At 41.8% G+C, this 17004-nt stretch overlaps 3 protein-coding genes across 10 annotated transcripts in view; 2 read left to right on the top strand and 1 right to left on the bottom strand.

The window, feature by feature from the left end:
• The window catches only part of LOC107226787 (neuropeptide CCHamide-2 receptor-like), a 106937-nt gene that overhangs the window by 17803 nt on the left and 72130 nt on the right, over positions 1–17004 (bottom strand). The gene's annotated exons all lie outside the window — the stretch shown is intronic.
• LOC107226778 lies at positions 6939–9484 on the top strand. 2 transcript variants are annotated; one of them, XM_015667693.2, is made up of 4 exons: positions 6939–7210; positions 7269–7337; positions 7431–8856; positions 9263–9484. In XM_015667693.2, exons 1-4 carry the CDS (start codon positions 7126–7128, stop codon positions 9264–9266), a joined length of 1584 nt encoding a protein of 527 aa, XP_015523179.2. In that variant the 5' UTR covers positions 6939–7125; the 3' UTR covers positions 9267–9484. The 2 variants fall into 2 exon arrangements, with proteins under 2 accessions (XP_015523179.2, XP_046602451.1); XM_046746495.1 differs by lacking the exon at positions 6939–7210 and having other exon boundaries at positions 7287–7341; positions 7460–8856.
• Positions 10625–12218, top strand: LOC107226777 (hemolymph lipopolysaccharide-binding protein). 2 transcript variants are annotated; one of them, XM_015667692.2, is made up of 4 exons: positions 10625–10771; positions 11091–11183; positions 11342–11716; positions 11798–12218. In XM_015667692.2, exons 2-4 carry the CDS (start codon positions 11102–11104, stop codon positions 11971–11973), a joined length of 633 nt encoding a protein of 210 aa, XP_015523178.1. In that variant the 5' UTR covers positions 10625–10771; positions 11091–11101; the 3' UTR covers positions 11974–12218. The 2 variants fall into 2 exon arrangements, with proteins under 2 accessions (XP_015523178.1, XP_046602528.1); XM_046746572.1 differs by having other exon boundaries at positions 10641–10784.

Raw genomic sequence — 17004 nt, forward strand, 5'->3', positions numbered from 1 at the left:
CTCTGATCGATCGACTTGAAGCTATTATACCCTTTTGACTTACAGATATATAGCTGGGGAAATATTTCAACATGGTCAGCCACTTGCTTCCTTTTTAATTGGGTTTATAAAAATAATGTATGAAGATACAAATTCTCCCTCAACGAGGTAAGGAATGTGGATTAAAATGAACACTCGTAATGCTAATGCTAGAAAGAAAAGACGTGGATAAATGGAAAACGTACCGAATACTCAAGTTTCAGTATAAATTCGTCGAATTCTACGGCCCAATGGAGAGGAACATCGAATGACAATTCTCTTACAATTTCACCGTCTTCAAAATTTTTGACAGTCGTACGTGACCAACAGTCTTTTCGCTGTACGCTCCAGGTATAATCCAAACACAATTTTAAACTTTATTCCCGTTTTCAGCGTTTGCAGTTACGTAAAGGAAGAAGCCCGCGTAGGGTAGACGATTGATAAACCCTCCACATTTCATTATAGCGAAGATATATCAAACGGCAGTAAAGATGGGGATGAAAACCGTAGAATTTGTAGAAACAGGCTAACTCGGAAGATGAAGGGTAAACATAACAGTGAAGGAAAAATCGTACCTCGGGCGTTATCGATTCGGAAACAGATTCTCGTGTTTAATTACGCTTCAAACGGAGCGTATGAGTTTGATCAGGTCTGCACCCTACAAGGCTTCCATCGCGGTATAAATCATGTCAAAGAACCGGCTCAAGCGAGAATACGAAGAGGGTTCAGCTGATGCAGTCTAGTGCGATAACACATGTCACTTTGACGGAGACCCGCGCCCAAACGTTTGCGGTTAGGCTCAATTTCAGCGCCAACTATCTCTCTCCCTGTCTCTCTCTCTCTCTCTCTCTCTCTCTCTCTCCCTCGTTACCCGATAAGACTGAAGCAGCCGCCTCATCCCAAGAATTATGCCAACATCAGCGCCAACTGAAGCAGGAAATTATGTGCTCCGCATATTAACATCATATACATATACGTATCGTCATGTTCCGGGTATTAACAGCATTAACGGTACGTGATAATGAGCTCGGAGATGTTGAAACATCGCTTGACAGTTTATGCACCCCATGAAATTAACGACTTCCTGGTGTTTTGTACTTTTCTTTATTCTAGACAATTTTTTTTTTTTTTCTCCATACCTTCGATTTGTTCCAATCGCGCGTCTGACGCATAACGAAGACGCCTTCTGTCTTCCCAGCTGCTATGCGCGCTTTGAAGGCATTCAGAGAGATATCAATACCGGCTTATTTCTTCTACCCCGACGTTTAGCCCCTCTTTGTCTCTTTCGATTGATTCCAGATAGGGAAACGAGAGACGTACGGGTTCGGCTATTTATCAGGAAGCTTTAGCGGAGGCGTCGAGTCGTCGTCTGATTCGGGGTTCAACCTTTCTGTAACAGATCCGTTGAACAGCCGGGCCGACCGAATTCTGCGGGCATCGATAAACAATTGTTTCCGATCGAGAATGCCGCCATTCACTTTCTTACTTCCTTATTTTATCCGACTTCGCAGTTCAGCTTCCCACCTCTGTACTTTGAGCGCGGAATGTTTAGGAAATTCGAGAAAATAAATCGCGACAGTTTTCGGGTTGAAATATTGGAAGAAACCAGGGTGAATAAACGTGATACGCACGTTGGGTATATTTATGAGTGGGTATTACTCACGCCGTAAGAAGCGTGTGCATGTCGCGTGTTTTATATTCATTAGTAATTTGAATATGTCAAAGAGCAGGAAAGAAGGGTGAAAGAAGTAGCGGTGTAACGGGCGTAAAAAATTTATAGATGAAAGGCTTTAATCCATAGGCGGATTATACATTGCAACGCACTGACCGCCGCGCTCACCCTTCGGGGAAGTCAGGGATCACACGGACGCGTTGAAAAATGGAACCCAAAATGATAACAGAGTAATATTGAGTAAAAAAAACAAATTAATAAAATAATTAGAAGAGCCGAAAGATACTGGAAATCCGAAATAAGAGAGGTGCAGGGCTCCGTGCACTAAGTGTCACGAAATTGAAGAAAAACAACGAATACGAAATTTCGATCAACAAGACAATTACCTTTTCTTAAACACACTCAATGCAACAGAAAAAAATTTAGTTGGGGAGTCGTGCGGTGACGAAAGTTCACCCGCGATATTAGCAGGTAACAAAACCGACAAAAGTAGTCACACAACTAACGATAAGTAAAATAAAGGGAATTAAGATGTTGCGGAAAAGATATTTTCAACGATATGAAAAGACGTCAAGTCCCACCGATAACCGAACGAGCAGTGACGTCGCTAACCTGTTCTTCCCGACGCAGGACTCGAAGAAACAGGACGGCACGTAGATGGCGCTGTTGGCTGGGACTTGTCGGGTAAGTTTCCGTTATAACATGGCTTGGAAGGATCCGCGGCGCTCAGCAGTTTCGCCGTGTCCCTGTCGGAAGTTGCGAAGGCCACGAAAGACTCGGCGACTCGTCAAGTTGAGCGTCGTTGCAGCAGGAACAGCCCGCCGAAGAGGAAGTGGGTGACCTTCACCGACGGATGGCGTGGTGTACCGGGTCGAAAAGTCGTGACAAGTCGAAATCCTGGCTCCAAGATATCGTCGGGAGTTTCGGGATCCGGGTCGGCTGATCCATTCATGGCGAGTCTTGATCCACTTTGTGGATCCTCGTCAGCTGATCTGCGGCGTTAGGCGATATTCAGCACCGGTAGCGATCCTGACGACGAGAATTTCCGGAAGTTGTTGACGACAGAGGCACAGATACCGATAACGAAACGTTGAAGCACCTGCCAGGGATGTGTCGACGTTGGCGGTATATCAGTGACGATAATCGTGCATCAATTTCGTGAACTCGATAGTGATGCAGCAACGGAACAGCGTTTCTCAGGCAGCGGTAGCCTTCCAGTCTCTCCTTTTCTCCTTCTCCACGATGTCTTTCCGCAGCAACGGAATAAGAAATATTTTTTAAGAATCTAGCATCGACCATACTGTGAGCCTTGATTTCTCGCTGCTACCAAGCTAGTCTAGATACGCGATACAGGGGAGACGGCGGTCCTTAACATGCATTGTCAAAATGCAATGTTACGACATATACGGTTTCTTCGAGAAAGATATAAAATTTGGACAGATAGCAGACCGCGGTTTCATTTTCCATACACCGTTATTCCGTGAAATATCTATGCAGGCATTCGCATGGTTTTATCATATAATGATGAAATTTTCATAGCTACAATCACGGTACCCATTTGCCATGCTGGTCCAAGCCGAAAGGAGTTCTATTAACTGCCTCGTTGCCTCGGAGGCAAAGGTAATTGGGTTAGAGTTAGTTTATGGACTGGGCTATTCTCGTATATAATTTATATCTATCTATAGATTCACAGAACGCAAACAGAGTCGCCGATAAAATAAGGACCGGTCGTAAAATTTTTCAATTGTCCAACAGAACACTCCACGGATTTGCCGCTTACTTTTGCTATCTCTCACGGGATTTCTTGCCTGGTAATGAAAAACCTTCGTTCTCCACCTTTGATTGATCGCAGAGATCAACAAGACGGCTCGTCTCCTGATCTTACATAGTTAGATTCATCCCCGCCGTTCAACGACGTAGAAAATATCTCGAGACAACTTGTTTAAGCTTTTCTGAGAAATAAACAATACTGATTTATTCGAAAAAAATAATAAGGTCTCTGTGCCGAATACGACTTTGTTCAACTAACTTATGAATGAGTCTTACCAAGCGAGAAAATTATGATCCATTGTCAAATGGCCAAAATGTACGGCGTAGACATTTCTGTACAGCTAAGGTCAATGTCAGAGGGTAAGAAATGGTCGCTTCTGAGTAGAGAGAACAAGGCCTGATCTCGTCGCACAAGTCTAGATTTATTTTAGCGTATATTTTACTGCTGAGAAAGACAAATCAACTCGTAATAAAAGAATATATATATATATAAAAATGGGGCTGTATTTCTTTCGTTTATAGGGCCGAACATTTTATAGGGTTACATGGTGTAATACCTCACCCTCACCCTTACCTTGTATCATCACTAGTGTCATCGCTTGCTTCTCCTCTCCCATTTTTCTGCTTTGCTATCGGAGAGCAGCTTTGAAGTGAAGCAAGTTCGATGGTAGCGTTTTCGAAGAGGGCTTCAGAACTCCAAAAAACGATAGAAACGGGATCGATTTTCGGTTCACCGTTTGTCAATTTCCGTTCGGTCCAACATTTCTCAACGCGTGCTGGGTAATCGTTGATAATTGTAACCGTTCGGTAATATCGCGGAAAATACGCTGAATCGGAAATTTTAATCGTAGTTTCCCTGCAGGGTGAAAATTTACACCGAATATGATGCTTCGGTATAACTAGGCATAGGTATAACTAATCTTTATCCAAGTTTCCCCAAGTATATTCACATTATCCACTCACCGCCGCCTCTTCAGTCCCGCTACGATAAATCAGAATTATAATTTTGTCTTATCATTACGGCTCTGCCGTCTGCTTTCAAGGCCTTTTCCGTTTTATAGCTATTGGGCTCTATAACTTACAAATTGGGAATAGCTTCCTCCGATCTTGATCGATCTACGCCTACCCCACCATAAAGATTCTCTCGACATACTAGGGCGGCTCGGTAGTGGTTAAAAATTTTTCGCGAGTTTTTCGGCTTCTTTTACTACCAAAAGTAACACGGCTATTTATTCATCGGCGGCGTTGATTACCTATATTCGTACTAAAAAGCCCAGAGTTAGTTACTCGGAAAACAGACTGATCACGTAGCGCCGATCCTCGTTGAAAATTCCTCGAAATATTTTCAGGAAGCGGCGGCGTTTTTTCGTCCATCAGAAAGATAAACTCACACGGAGAAAAATTACCGTCTGATTTACTACTTCTCTGGCAACATGAGGGATTATTATACGATATTTCTTCCCGAGAACTTTCCACGAATATATTTTGCATTGGGATACACATGTCCGAATGATCGGGATGCGGAGAGATTCGTAACCAGAGAGTAGAGGCTTTAGTACTTCGTGGGGTAAGCGTGATATCATTACTTATTAAGCCAGTGCTAATACTTTGACCCGACGCTTGGCTGAGACAGAGTCGAGCCGGCGTGTTGTTTTTTCTGTAATTTAATCAACTTAACCTAACCTAATCAAGTCAAACGGCACGAAAATGTGAAAACATAAATTTGAAGAGGTACTTGATTTTATTCGCCAAATTGACAGGTTCGTAAATATTCAACGTTGATGCGATACTTGAGCGACATATTGACTAAAATACTCCGGTTTATTGGGTTTCTTTTCCACTTCTGTCGCTCAAACTTCTCGTAATCAAATTGATCCAATCGATTTGTATGGATTTTAGTCATTTTTTAAAGCTTGTGAACTAATTGGTACAGTAGAGAAAAAATGTCGATGAGAAATTCGTATGCAAAGAGTTCATGTGAAAAGACGAAACCGATTTAGAGGCAAGTAAAATGATTATTTTTCTAAACAAATGGAACTAGATCTAGTTATTTCCCGAAAAGAATTTCAGAAGAATTTAGCAGTACCAGAAATTGAGGATGCAAGGAAGAAAATAACAATAATAATAATTTGTAGCGGTTTTCCATCGATGTAACGCAATTTTTCAGACTGCTAACACCTTTAGGTTACAGCTGGTTGCCTAATGGATACGTAATTACATTTATCGTTAAAAAGGTCATCTCTTTTAAAGATGACTGAGTAACCGATGATGGCTAAACGAGCAGGCGAGGTGTGATTGCAATTTAGAAAGAAAAAAAATCATGGGCTGGCTCACGGTGAGCCTAAAACCACTTTTTTGTAAAAATTGTGCCTCCAAAGTTTCCCAGCCTTGCACGCAATCTCCTCCAATTAGTCTGAGTGTACCATATTATACTTCATTCTTTGCCAGCGAAACAACAGTGACGAGGCAATGAAGAATTTTACTAAATTTCTCCGCCTGTTTGTGTAAACGAATAAAAATAACTAAATACTTGAAAAACATCCCCTTCTTCGGAAAATGTGCAGCTGCCTAGTCGACGTGAATTTCTGCTTTAATTTAACCCAATCGTTTGAATTTTTCTAATCACGCGTTGCCAGCAACTCTACATGGCGTTCGAATCAGTACATTCATAAATCTTCAATTGGTTGACATATACGAGGTATTAATGCATGCCTAACGGGCAAAGATAAACGTCGAAATGAGCTTTCGTTGCCACGCAAAGTAAGATTGATAGTTTCCGCGAGCGAATTCGCCGGTCGTATTTACTTCACTGGCGTATTGCGATTCCGATAGCGCTATCGCCAAATTGATTCAGGACTGTAGAAGGACTGTGACCTGTCCAAGTTTAACGTAGACTCCGAAGGTAGACGTCTTCTAGCTCCGAATTCATTTCCTTAGATGTCACAAGTTTTCCGACAACCGTTCAATTTATTTTACCGCTGTCTTATCGGTACTCAGTACATCGGTACATTTTCATTAAAAATAGAAGAAATTCGTTATTTACACTTGGAGAAATGCTTAATTGTTCTATGATTGCGAGGGTGAGGCTAAAGAAAACTCGGACGTTCGTCACACCTGCGGTATCCGAATTTGCTGCCTTAAGAATTCAAGTAATTCTGTGACTCTACATATGTATTGAAGTGCATTGATACGTTGCTTGACGTGACCATGATCGAATCATGGCATTGCAGTACTCGCAATCAGCTTATGTGTATCAACACTGGCCGTAGTGTGATACCCGTGACAAATGTTATTTAGTGGTCCGATCGATTTCACAGATCACGAATAAAGGATTTGACACGAGAATCGCATTAAACCGGACCCCCGCATTATTTCCTCCTGTGATTGTATAAGTGTTGAAATGATTGCGCCGAATATCTGCATCGTCAATGTTTATCTGAATTTTAATTATAGTAAAACTTGCTTCTATTAAGTCGAGTGGGCCTTTGGTAACTCTCTGCAGTCGAGGAGGGATTGCGAGGCCTAGAGTTTGACACTGCGATCTACAGTGAACACTAGCAAGTTGAAAAGAATTAACAGTCAAATTACAAGTGTTACGAACTGTTAAATTTGCCGTCCAGGATTCGAATATTTATCGCTACACGTTGTAGAGATTGATCACCATCATGCGAGAACGTCGGTATCGCACGTGTCAGCTTCTGCTAAGCCTGATTACGGCGAATGTTATTTTGATGTCGCATGACGTTCAAGGTACGAATTTATTCATTTGACATCTCATGACCGTGGTAACTGATGCCGAATTCTTCAGGTGGAAGTTATACCCCAGGTGCCCAACGCTCGGTAGTAAGAGACAGAGAGGATCCAACGAAAAATGACCGTAGGTAGCGGTACAAGTTGGTTGCAAGTGATGGCGGCTACTTAGATTATGGTCAGCAACATGATTAATTGTTAAAACTCTTTCCGTATTTAGATGATGGGCTGAATACTAATTCGGTCCAGTGGGATAAACGGTCCTCGCGAGTAGTTGGTAGGCATGAAGGGTTGACGTTGTCACCTCTTGGAAACGACAAACCCGGAGAAATTACTATGGATCCCGAAAAGGTGGACACCGAATTCAAAACAGATGATTCAGATGGCCCGTTATCGATAGACTCTTCACCCGGGAAAGGTTCCAAAATGCAATCAACGGTACACAGAAATGGGCTTCGGCGACGTCATGGTGGCCGGTCATCATTGAACCTTGGCGATATTTATGAGCAGCTGATATCAAAACTCAAGGATATCGCCAGTCAAGTATCGAGCGAGAAGTTGCCGAGTTTCGATTATCGCTCTTTGCCAAGGTCCTTGCTTGCTCTAGTCAATACAATAATAGAACCCCTTGAGCCGGCCTATCAGGTACTAGTTAAACCAGTCATTGAACCATTATCTGTCATCATCAATCCCATTGCAAGCCGCGAAGATCTAGCAGACTTCTTCGATATATTTCTTGACTACCTTGGCCCCGGGGATGATCGGTATGATAGCCTTACGGAGGCACTTAACGACGTGCTACAACCTCTCGCAACCCCTTTTGAAAAACTTGCAGATTATCTAGGTTTTCGCCCTTTAGCCAATACTGAAGAACACCCAACCACTGTTCCGCCAATTCCTGAAACGACACCCGAACCGTTAGATATTGAATTATCAGATATCGAATCGTTTCTAGAATGGGCATTTAAAACAGACCAACAACACGAAACCCACGGTCCAACCACACCTAAAAATCCGGTGAATGTGCCTATTATCTGGTACTTGAATGGTGCGCCAAACAAAAATAATACGATTATTAATCTCCAAAACCTTTTAAATCCAACGAAAAATGATGCAAAGCCGCATATACCATCCACAGACAATCTTAACGACTATCAGTCAAACCCATATGATTCGGTTTTCCTGAGACCAGGTAAAAATCCGAATGAATTTCAAACTGACGACAACAACCACTTTGTGGAATTGTTGGATCCGGCAAATTATGCTCAATTAACATTGAATATTGCCACCCTTCTTCAAAAATTGACCAATCATTCAAAAATCCATCGAGATGACGCCGACTTGACGGGAATTTTCCGTGAAATTGATGGTAACTCAACATCAACTCGAAGACACCACGGACATCACATTCCAGATATCTATCGAAAGAAATCAATTGATGAAGACGGACCTCCGTCAGGACATGGAAGACATCCGCCACACTCTAGATATTCGTCTTCAAATCCAATAAAACCAGGCTCTCTGCAATCTACAGCTGATCTACTATCGCCTTACCAGAGAGCAAATTTTTACTCACCAACGTACAGACGATCACGACATCCTGTTAAACAACACGATAGCGCTTCCAATATTCGACGAAGAGGCAGGTGAGTGTATTACCGGTGCTTACGTTTCCCGATAACCATCAGAAATTAGAAGGATTCCTCCGCTCTATTTTTAAACGTAAAAAAAGACATTACCTATTGCTCGAGTCCTTGACAGAAGGTCGACTATTTCCATTGAAAGACACGCAACTACTACTGACCATTTGCGTGATTTTCGATGACACTTTAGAATAGTTTCTCAACGTCAATTTTACAAAGCATTTGTACACACGGTTACTTTGTCATAATCTGATTTTCTCGGAAGGCTAGAATCAAGATGGATCAAAGTGAAGGAAAATGCAGTTGTTCAATCGTTAACGAGTACTTTTTGTCCTTCAGAAATAAGTGACGAGAGTATGGTACAACGGTAAAATGGTACATGCATATTCAAGTACGCTTTGCGTTTCAGGTAAACCCTTGCTTTTCTAACAATGGGCCTCGAATGATGCAGAGTACTCCAATCCTTCGGTCAAAAAGTTTGGAGGGGTTCTGGATCACGAAAAACGACAACGAGGGCTGGACCGCGGATACTTGCTTGGTTATTCTTCTCTTTATATGTGAAATTAATATTTCTCTACAGTACGCGTAGGTGTTTTACTTGGTATTCAATAAATAAATCACAAAATCGCCACTTTGCTTTGTCTCATTACGTATAATATTTCCATCTCATTGCTGTGTTGATCTGAATTCATTCACTCGCATTGTATGTTAATGCTCTAATTCCTCGTTTGGGGGAGAAGAAATTTTAAGTAGGTAACCTAAGTCATCCCTTTTTACGCTTCTTTCCCCACCAGATCGTGAATTTCCTTGTACGACAGATATTTACCAGGGTTCATTGTTTATAAGCGATGCAAAAATTCTCCTATCGATTTATGCTTGCAATATTAATTATGATGAATGAAGATGCTGGCCTTGAATAACGTGGTTGACAATTTATAATGGAAGTTCAGGAAAATTACCTACAGGGTATAGGTTGAAATTCCTTTGACCGCGATCGCTACACTTCGCATTTATACACTAGAATACATATCACAGAGAATTCAATGTATACGTAAAAGTAAATACAAACTTCAATAAAGTGTATCCTCTGTAATTAATGCTTACTACTATGAATGGGCGTAAAAGATGACAGTGAGAAGATGACATAGAGTATGGAGTTAATTACATTCTTAAGCTTTGAAAGTACAACTTTTTAATAAAGAAACTCCTTGTATATTCCTGCAATACTTTGACTGAGTTTTCGTCTGTAATTATTCGCGAGGTGACTGCGACAATATTGCTAATTAGCGTAGAGACCTTTGCCTACAGCAAAAGAAAATAAAATTATCCTGAGTTTCTGAAATTAAAGTTTCTTCGAGGCTAAATTAATAGTCAGTTACAGCTACGTAATCGCCGGTATCAATACGGAACATCGATCAATCAATCCATTGGTACACTGTGGTTACACGGTCTTCGAAATGTTAATTATCAATCAATTACACAAATTCCGTTATAGTATGCATGTAGCCTCTATGCAAATGTTGGCGTGCTAGGCTTACCAACATTCACAGAGAGCAGCACATAATTTGCGTAACTTCAAGCGTATACAAACAAATATACCGAGCAAGCACTGCCCGATTACTTTCCCTATCAGCAAATTGTTATTTCCCGATACCACATGTTGTGCAATTTCGCGTTTCACACATGATTTATTCGTCACGTCGGGTGCACGAACCGAGCTGAAATTCACAATTAATTCTTATCGAAGCCATGAAAACAGTACCATTGGATTTTAATGCATTTGACACTTTTGATTAATTCACATCACTGGCAGAGCTGAGCTTGTTAAAGGCCAGAGTTCTTAACCAGGTCACAGTTGGACAAGCGTCTAAACAGCCGGTGTAGCGTACTGAGGAAATAAAGGAACGTTTGTGCTCTGGTTGGTGTTACTCGTCAGTATATTTTTCTTCCCACTCATGTCGTAGAAATTTCTTTGTTGTCAACTCACCGCGGAAAATGACTTTACTCAGAATTTTCCCAGACCTGAGATAAGATTTGAGAGACCTTAAATTCACAACACCCCTTATTTACGAACCTCTGTTATTGATGTTACCGCTTTATTTAATCTCTGTATTCTCGAAAGAACTTATCTGCTACTACTGAGATCCAACGATTAATTGAAATCACAAATCTGTCAAATCAGGAAACTAGACGAGACTGAAGACTTGGACATACTTGAATAATTCTATCAATTTCAGAAGGCTCGAAAATGCGCAAACTTATCGGTATACTTCCAGTCTTGGTTATCCTGGTGTTGGTGAAAGTCGACTCGCGGAATCACCACCATCATCGTAAGTGTACTTCTTCGACGGAAGTGATCGAATACTGAACTCTGTTGCTTTCAAGGCTCTACAAGTGATGAAGATTCAGTATTTCACCGTTATAGTAAAATTTCTGGAGACAATAATTTTTTAACCGGTATCAGTTGCACATCCCATCTTGATTTCAGGTATCATGGGGCCGAAGAGCACGGATTACAGCAATTGCCCGGCTATAGACGAGCTGCACAACTTGGAGCCGCCAGAGATTGCCGATGATGAACCCCCCGTACCGAAACCAGCTTTCTGTACAGTTATCCCTGAGGATTACTGTAAGTACACAACCAGTCCGCACGCGTACAAGCTTCATCTTGACGAGAGGCTGAGTTGGACCGAAGCTAACGAACGATGTAAAGAAGAGAATGGAAAGTTGGTGGTAATTGAGAATGGAGCGCAATACGATATTGTACGTTTCATGGGGAGATATTATTTAGGCAGAGGAATTATCCACTTCCATATTGGATTCAAGCGCGAGTCGGCCGAATATCCGTGGGTTACAATCAACGGTGAGTTGATCAGTATTTGAAGTACGTAATTCCAAGGATTCATTCACACGTTTTTTTCTTCGCCTTTCTTTCCCGTTATAGGCCATAGGCTGCCGTTTGTAAAATGGGCGGCTGGTGAGCCCAACAACTATGGCGTCGGTGAACACTGCGGTGCCTACATGGCAGTTTACAACAAAACTAATGGTTTCAATGACGTTGCTTGCAGGCAGCGGTTTTATTTCATGTGCGAAATAAAAGTCGAGCCCAAATGCGAATAACATTCTGCAGTACAAATTGAACAGGCTGTTATTACGTTGATAATAATTGTGTTTTAATATTTAAAAAATTTATTACACACTCCCGATTAATCTGCCACAAAAACTGTACTATTAGTTGTACGAACAATTTGGTTGCCAGTGATAAGGCACGGGCTGAGGACACGTGTCCTTTCCATCTTGAAAAACGGAATGGCCGGCATCTCACATACAAGAGCGTGTGATTAAAATATACTGATACAATCGGAGTCGATTTTTCATTTTCGAATACTCAACCAACAATGACAAGTTCATAACACCGACTGAAGCTTCTGCTTTCGGTTATAAAAATATCCTGCAAAGTCTTGAACCACCTAATCTGAACTTTGCCAAATCTCCGCCCGGTCAAATAACACCCACATGTCCCACGAACCATACTGAAAGTAAAGATTAATTTCTGGCATCATAAATACCGAATAAAGTCGATATTCATCAAATTCTCTGGTGTAATCTATTAAATTTACTTCACCGTTTAGGCCGAAGAGTTATTGATTGCTGCCGATAATATTTTGTAGAGACGTACACTATTGAATTTCAAATTTTACAGTGAAGAATGAAAGCTTGTTTTCTATACGCCGTAAAATCTACTTACAGCTTCCTGTTAATGGTACGAATAATTTAAGCAAGGCGGTTAATTTGTGACATTCATTTTCCCCGATTAATACATTGATATTTGTTTCACATTTGAGTGTTATTTGATCCAGGTATAAAGCAGGTGTAATCAATTCATCGGTGAAAATTGCTTGTCACCCGGAGATTGCGGTGATCAATACTTTGATGTCACCTGTCTTCACTGATTGTGAGACAAACTCGATAAATATACGTGTCAGAGCTGGTCATCGTTATACTCGTAGAATCCTTGCCGGTCGAAGTGATATTTGCGGGTGAAAATCGACCGGGATACATTCGTTTACCTACCGTGCAAACGTTCGCTTGATGAGTTTAATTAAAACATGTAATTACGTACAATGTGCTTTCGTACTGATGCATACAGGGGCATCAATTTCGTGAAATTAAACGTCCGTTACGCTCTAGAAAATATCGTGATCACGAGTCGTTTTTCCACAAAGACAAATAATTCGAGCCATTGATTTCGCGTCTTTATTAATGAGGGTTAGCATATGCCAGTTATATACCAATATCAAATTTATTAAACTCTGTACCGAGTCGAGCACTGCGATTCAATGATGAACTTTTCCAATAGCTGTCGCAAACCGTAACGAGTAGAAATTTAGTTTCCAGTGAAGAATTTTCCTGCTTTTTTTTCTGACAATCAAATAATTGACACTGCCCGCGAAACTTCTTCCTCATACTTTTTGGATAGTAAAGCGTCACAAGTTCAACAACTTTGACTTCGAAAAAAGAAAAAAAAAAAAAACTTAGGGCAAAAGTTTCGCTTGCATGATGTCTTATATCGTTAGCTGAAGTTGTACTCATTTCTGATCACAGCGGGGCCCCGGGATCAAGTGATGAAAACTTGTCACCGAAAAAAAAAAAACTGCAATGACAGATTTATCATCCGAGGGAACAAGTCTCGGAAAGAGATGATGTTGGGGTTTATGCGACCCTAAAATTCCTGTTGGCTTGGTAGCGGTATGAAAATACAGCCGGAAAGCATAAATTTTCTCATCGAGTATAGGCCAAGTTATGTTGATCGTACTTATCTGATCATCGGGGGGTCGGAAGAGTGATAATACACTGCAAGCGTTAGGGACGGAATATTTCGCGCCTGTCAAACTAAGTTATTAAAGTGGGAGGGGATGATTGGTGGATGTGAAATGATGACGGCAAAGTGACCGATATTTGCGAGCCTGAACCACCGAGCCATCGATTCTCTCTGTCAAGGCATCCGGAAACCCGTGAGATACGGAGTGACCTCATCACGAGAACTAAAATATCGTAGGATGTCAGCCTGATCGAATAACGTACCGTTAAAGAGTGAAATTACACTCGCTGTAAGACTGATCCACTTTCATTTTGCTGCGTTGCGTCTTCGTATGTATTGTTTTATACACGTATGTATCGTTTTCTGTACCTCTAATAATGGACACATGCCAAGAATCTTCGAGTATAGGTACATAGTTTACCTAAAAATAGGGAATTCAATTTTTTCCTTAAAAATTGATAAAACGCGAATGCGATATAACCAATATAACAGAACCGTAAAGATCAAAGAACGCCGCTTTTCTCCGCAGAGGCGTACCTACTTTGCGTAGATTGAAATTCTCGAAGTCAATCGAAACATAAGCGAAAGAAATCTACCTTTTCAGCCGGCGTGTCGATAGGCGTAAAGAATAAGACTCCGTGTGATATGAAATATGATTTCAATTCGAAGTGAAATGCGCGTTTCAATCTCGTGAAGAAAAAGAAAAACGTATGGCAGGTAATCTGCTTTGTCAAAAATTTATTCCCGCAGTACGTCGAGGGAGCTCTCGATACATTCCGTTCCATAGAAGTCCTGTTGATACAACAGCTCGAGGTGGATGAAACTTTTCGACCAACACTCAGGAGGAATACATTCGTCCATCGAATCGAGATTAGAACGTTCTCTTGCGGGTTGTTCGACCCTTCCTCCCTCCTATCTACGTGACCTCTGCAAACACTTTTTAGAATAATCTTTCTATCGGCGGCCTTTGAACCAACATTTCCGCTAAGCCCTTCAGATGTGAACCGATGCTCCCGTAGGATAACAATTTATATTTTCGTTATTGTCGAACAGATTTTCAACATAAATTCGTTCCGCGGATGGCTACCCACTTGGGTCGAAACGCGAACAAGATTTCTTTCGTACCTTTTTGACCTTCATTTTCAAGAATACTACCTTCTTCAACGTACTGATCTCAATCATTAGCAGTCATCGCCATCAACTTTTACAACAATTTGTACCGTTCCGATTGACACTGTGAAGCTCGTGTCGCCTAAGACCTGGAGAATCGATTTTTGAAACTCTGCCGTTTCTCTTCTCTCCGGTGATGAACGAGCTGTTCCAGCGCTACAAATTTCGACGTACTTTTCCGGGCTGCACGGAGAATTAAATTTTTTACGGAATGCGTGAACGGCATGAAACAGACACGCGCCTCGTTATCCTTTTTAGCTCATCCGTCTTTCCACATTAACTCCAAGAGTTTTCTCGAACCCCGAGAGAGTGCAGCTGGCTGTGTCGTTAAAGCCAGGGTACATTTCAACTAACGAATCATTACGGAACCACGGCAATCCTACCAACTTCCGGATGTTAATTGAACGCGATTAACGTCTAACTCTCAGGTAAATTCACTCGATTGCAATCTCCTCTAGTCAATTTGTAGTCCCCTGCACATGACGTACCTACAACAGATTCTTCTCTATGGCACAGACGACGCTATTCCAACTTATCGACGTATAATACGTATCTTTATAAGTCTGCTGGTTAAGGGGATAAAAATATCTGGGATGTCGCTGCGCTTCGTTGCTCACGGCGATTATATGCATGCGTGCAGATCGCACGACTTTTACGGAAGTATTCCAATCGCGTAGCGAATATTTGCACCTGCTTCATTCAGGTGTGCAAAAAAGTTCTAGAAAAGTTTTATACTATTCCTATCATGTTTTCTGCCTCCCTGCTGTTCAGCCTGCGGCCCCGAGGTTCGAGGAAAGGCCGAAAATTTTTGCCTGCCCAGCAGTTCGAGCTACGATTCTGCGAAAGGGTGCTTCGGTTATAGATATTGCTGTCGCGAAATTCGCAACTGCTGACAGCGTCCGATACATATGTGTATGTATATAGATATAAACTCAACGACGGCAAAATTTCCAGTACAGGCCGACGGAAAAACAGTTTCAATAGACGGTGTAACGGGACACTTTGTGTAGCGTATTGAATTCGCTGTATGAAATAATTCAGGTATTGCAAAAATTCCAAAAAAGTCCAGTAGTAACAAGAAAACAAAGAAAAGCAAAAAGAAACATATCGCAGAAATATTTGCCCACGTTACAACCCATGGAATATGCCGTGGAATGTCGACGGATGAAAAAAACATTATTTCTAGTGGGTATACTGTAATTCTTTCCAAAATATGCGTGCGATTGATGCATAATTTTAAGAAATTTGAATCTCATGTACAATAATTACTCACGCCGTATCGGCTCTTTGGAAATGTTTATTTACACAACAAATTACGACAAGCTGGTTCGAGGCGCCGAAGAGGATCGAATACATAGGCCTCGAATGGCGATGGACGCGGGCACGGTGCGCATCGTGCATCGATAAAAGCCTGATTATATGGAGGGGTAGTATTCGCTAGGGAAATAGGGTAGCGAGTCCGTATGACCAAAGTCGCGGAAAACGATTTGCAGGGTGGTAGAGAAGTACTAAAAGTGCAGGGATTAAATGGCCGAGGATAATGAGTGAAGAGTTCGGGAATGCGATTCCCCGAACAACCGAATTGGGAATTGTGCAGGAACTTCCAGGGTCTCCGGAGGCGAACGTGATTCAACGGTTTTTTTTTCCTAACCCTCTCCTTTTTTCTTGGACTCTCAATTTTTCAAACCGTGCGATCTCGTTCCACTCGCCATTTCGCCGCCGCTTAATTTCTCTACTTCGTTATACTTCCGGGTTAATTAAACTCCCCGGATTCAGACCGATACGTTCAACTCGTACCCACGTGTATACTCATTTCCAACGAATCACCCGGCATCGTGGGATTCTTTCGTCCATTTTCGTTTCCAGTACGCGACCGTCAATCGTGATTTCGACCGTTCACCCGACGCGTGGATTCTTTGACCTCCGACCTCGAATCTTTGCTGGTGTAAGGGAACAACCGCAATTCCCCAGCTTCGAGACACCTCGGTGCTTCGAATGCTTTGATCGACGCTTGACGCATGTGATTACCACATCGGTTGTCTTGGCACTGATCAGGGGCAGACCCAATACCACCATCACACCCTGCAGGGTTGTATTAATATGCAGGAGACCGATCAGCCGCGTCGTTGTCCTTAGTCAATACCGAAAACCTTTAAATA

Source organism: Neodiprion lecontei, chromosome 1, assembly GCF_021901455.1.
Source record: "Neodiprion lecontei isolate iyNeoLeco1 chromosome 1, iyNeoLeco1.1, whole genome shotgun sequence".
Taxonomy (NCBI): Eukaryota; Metazoa; Arthropoda; class Insecta; order Hymenoptera; family Diprionidae; genus Neodiprion; species Neodiprion lecontei.

Coding starts and splice junctions, on each gene's coding strand:
- LOC107226778 (XM_015667693.2), top strand. CDS start 7,126: ATGCGAGAACGTCGGTATCGCACGTGTCAGCTTCTGCTAAGCCTGATT. Junction 7,211..7,268: donor GATGTCGCATGACGTTCAAG/GTACGAATTTAT, acceptor CGAATTCTTCAG/GTGGAAGTTATACCCCAGGT. Junction 7,338..7,430: donor GGATCCAACGAAAAATGACC/GTAGGTAGCGGT, acceptor TTCCGTATTTAG/ATGATGGGCTGAATACTAAT.
- LOC107226777 (XM_015667692.2), top strand. CDS start 11,102: ATGCGCAAACTTATCGGTATACTTCCAGTCTTGGTTATCCTGGTGTTG. Junction 11,184..11,341: donor GCGGAATCACCACCATCATC/GTAAGTGTACTT, acceptor TCTTGATTTCAG/GTATCATGGGGCCGAAGAGC. Junction 11,717..11,797: donor TCCGTGGGTTACAATCAACG/GTGAGTTGATCA, acceptor TTCCCGTTATAG/GCCATAGGCTGCCGTTTGTA.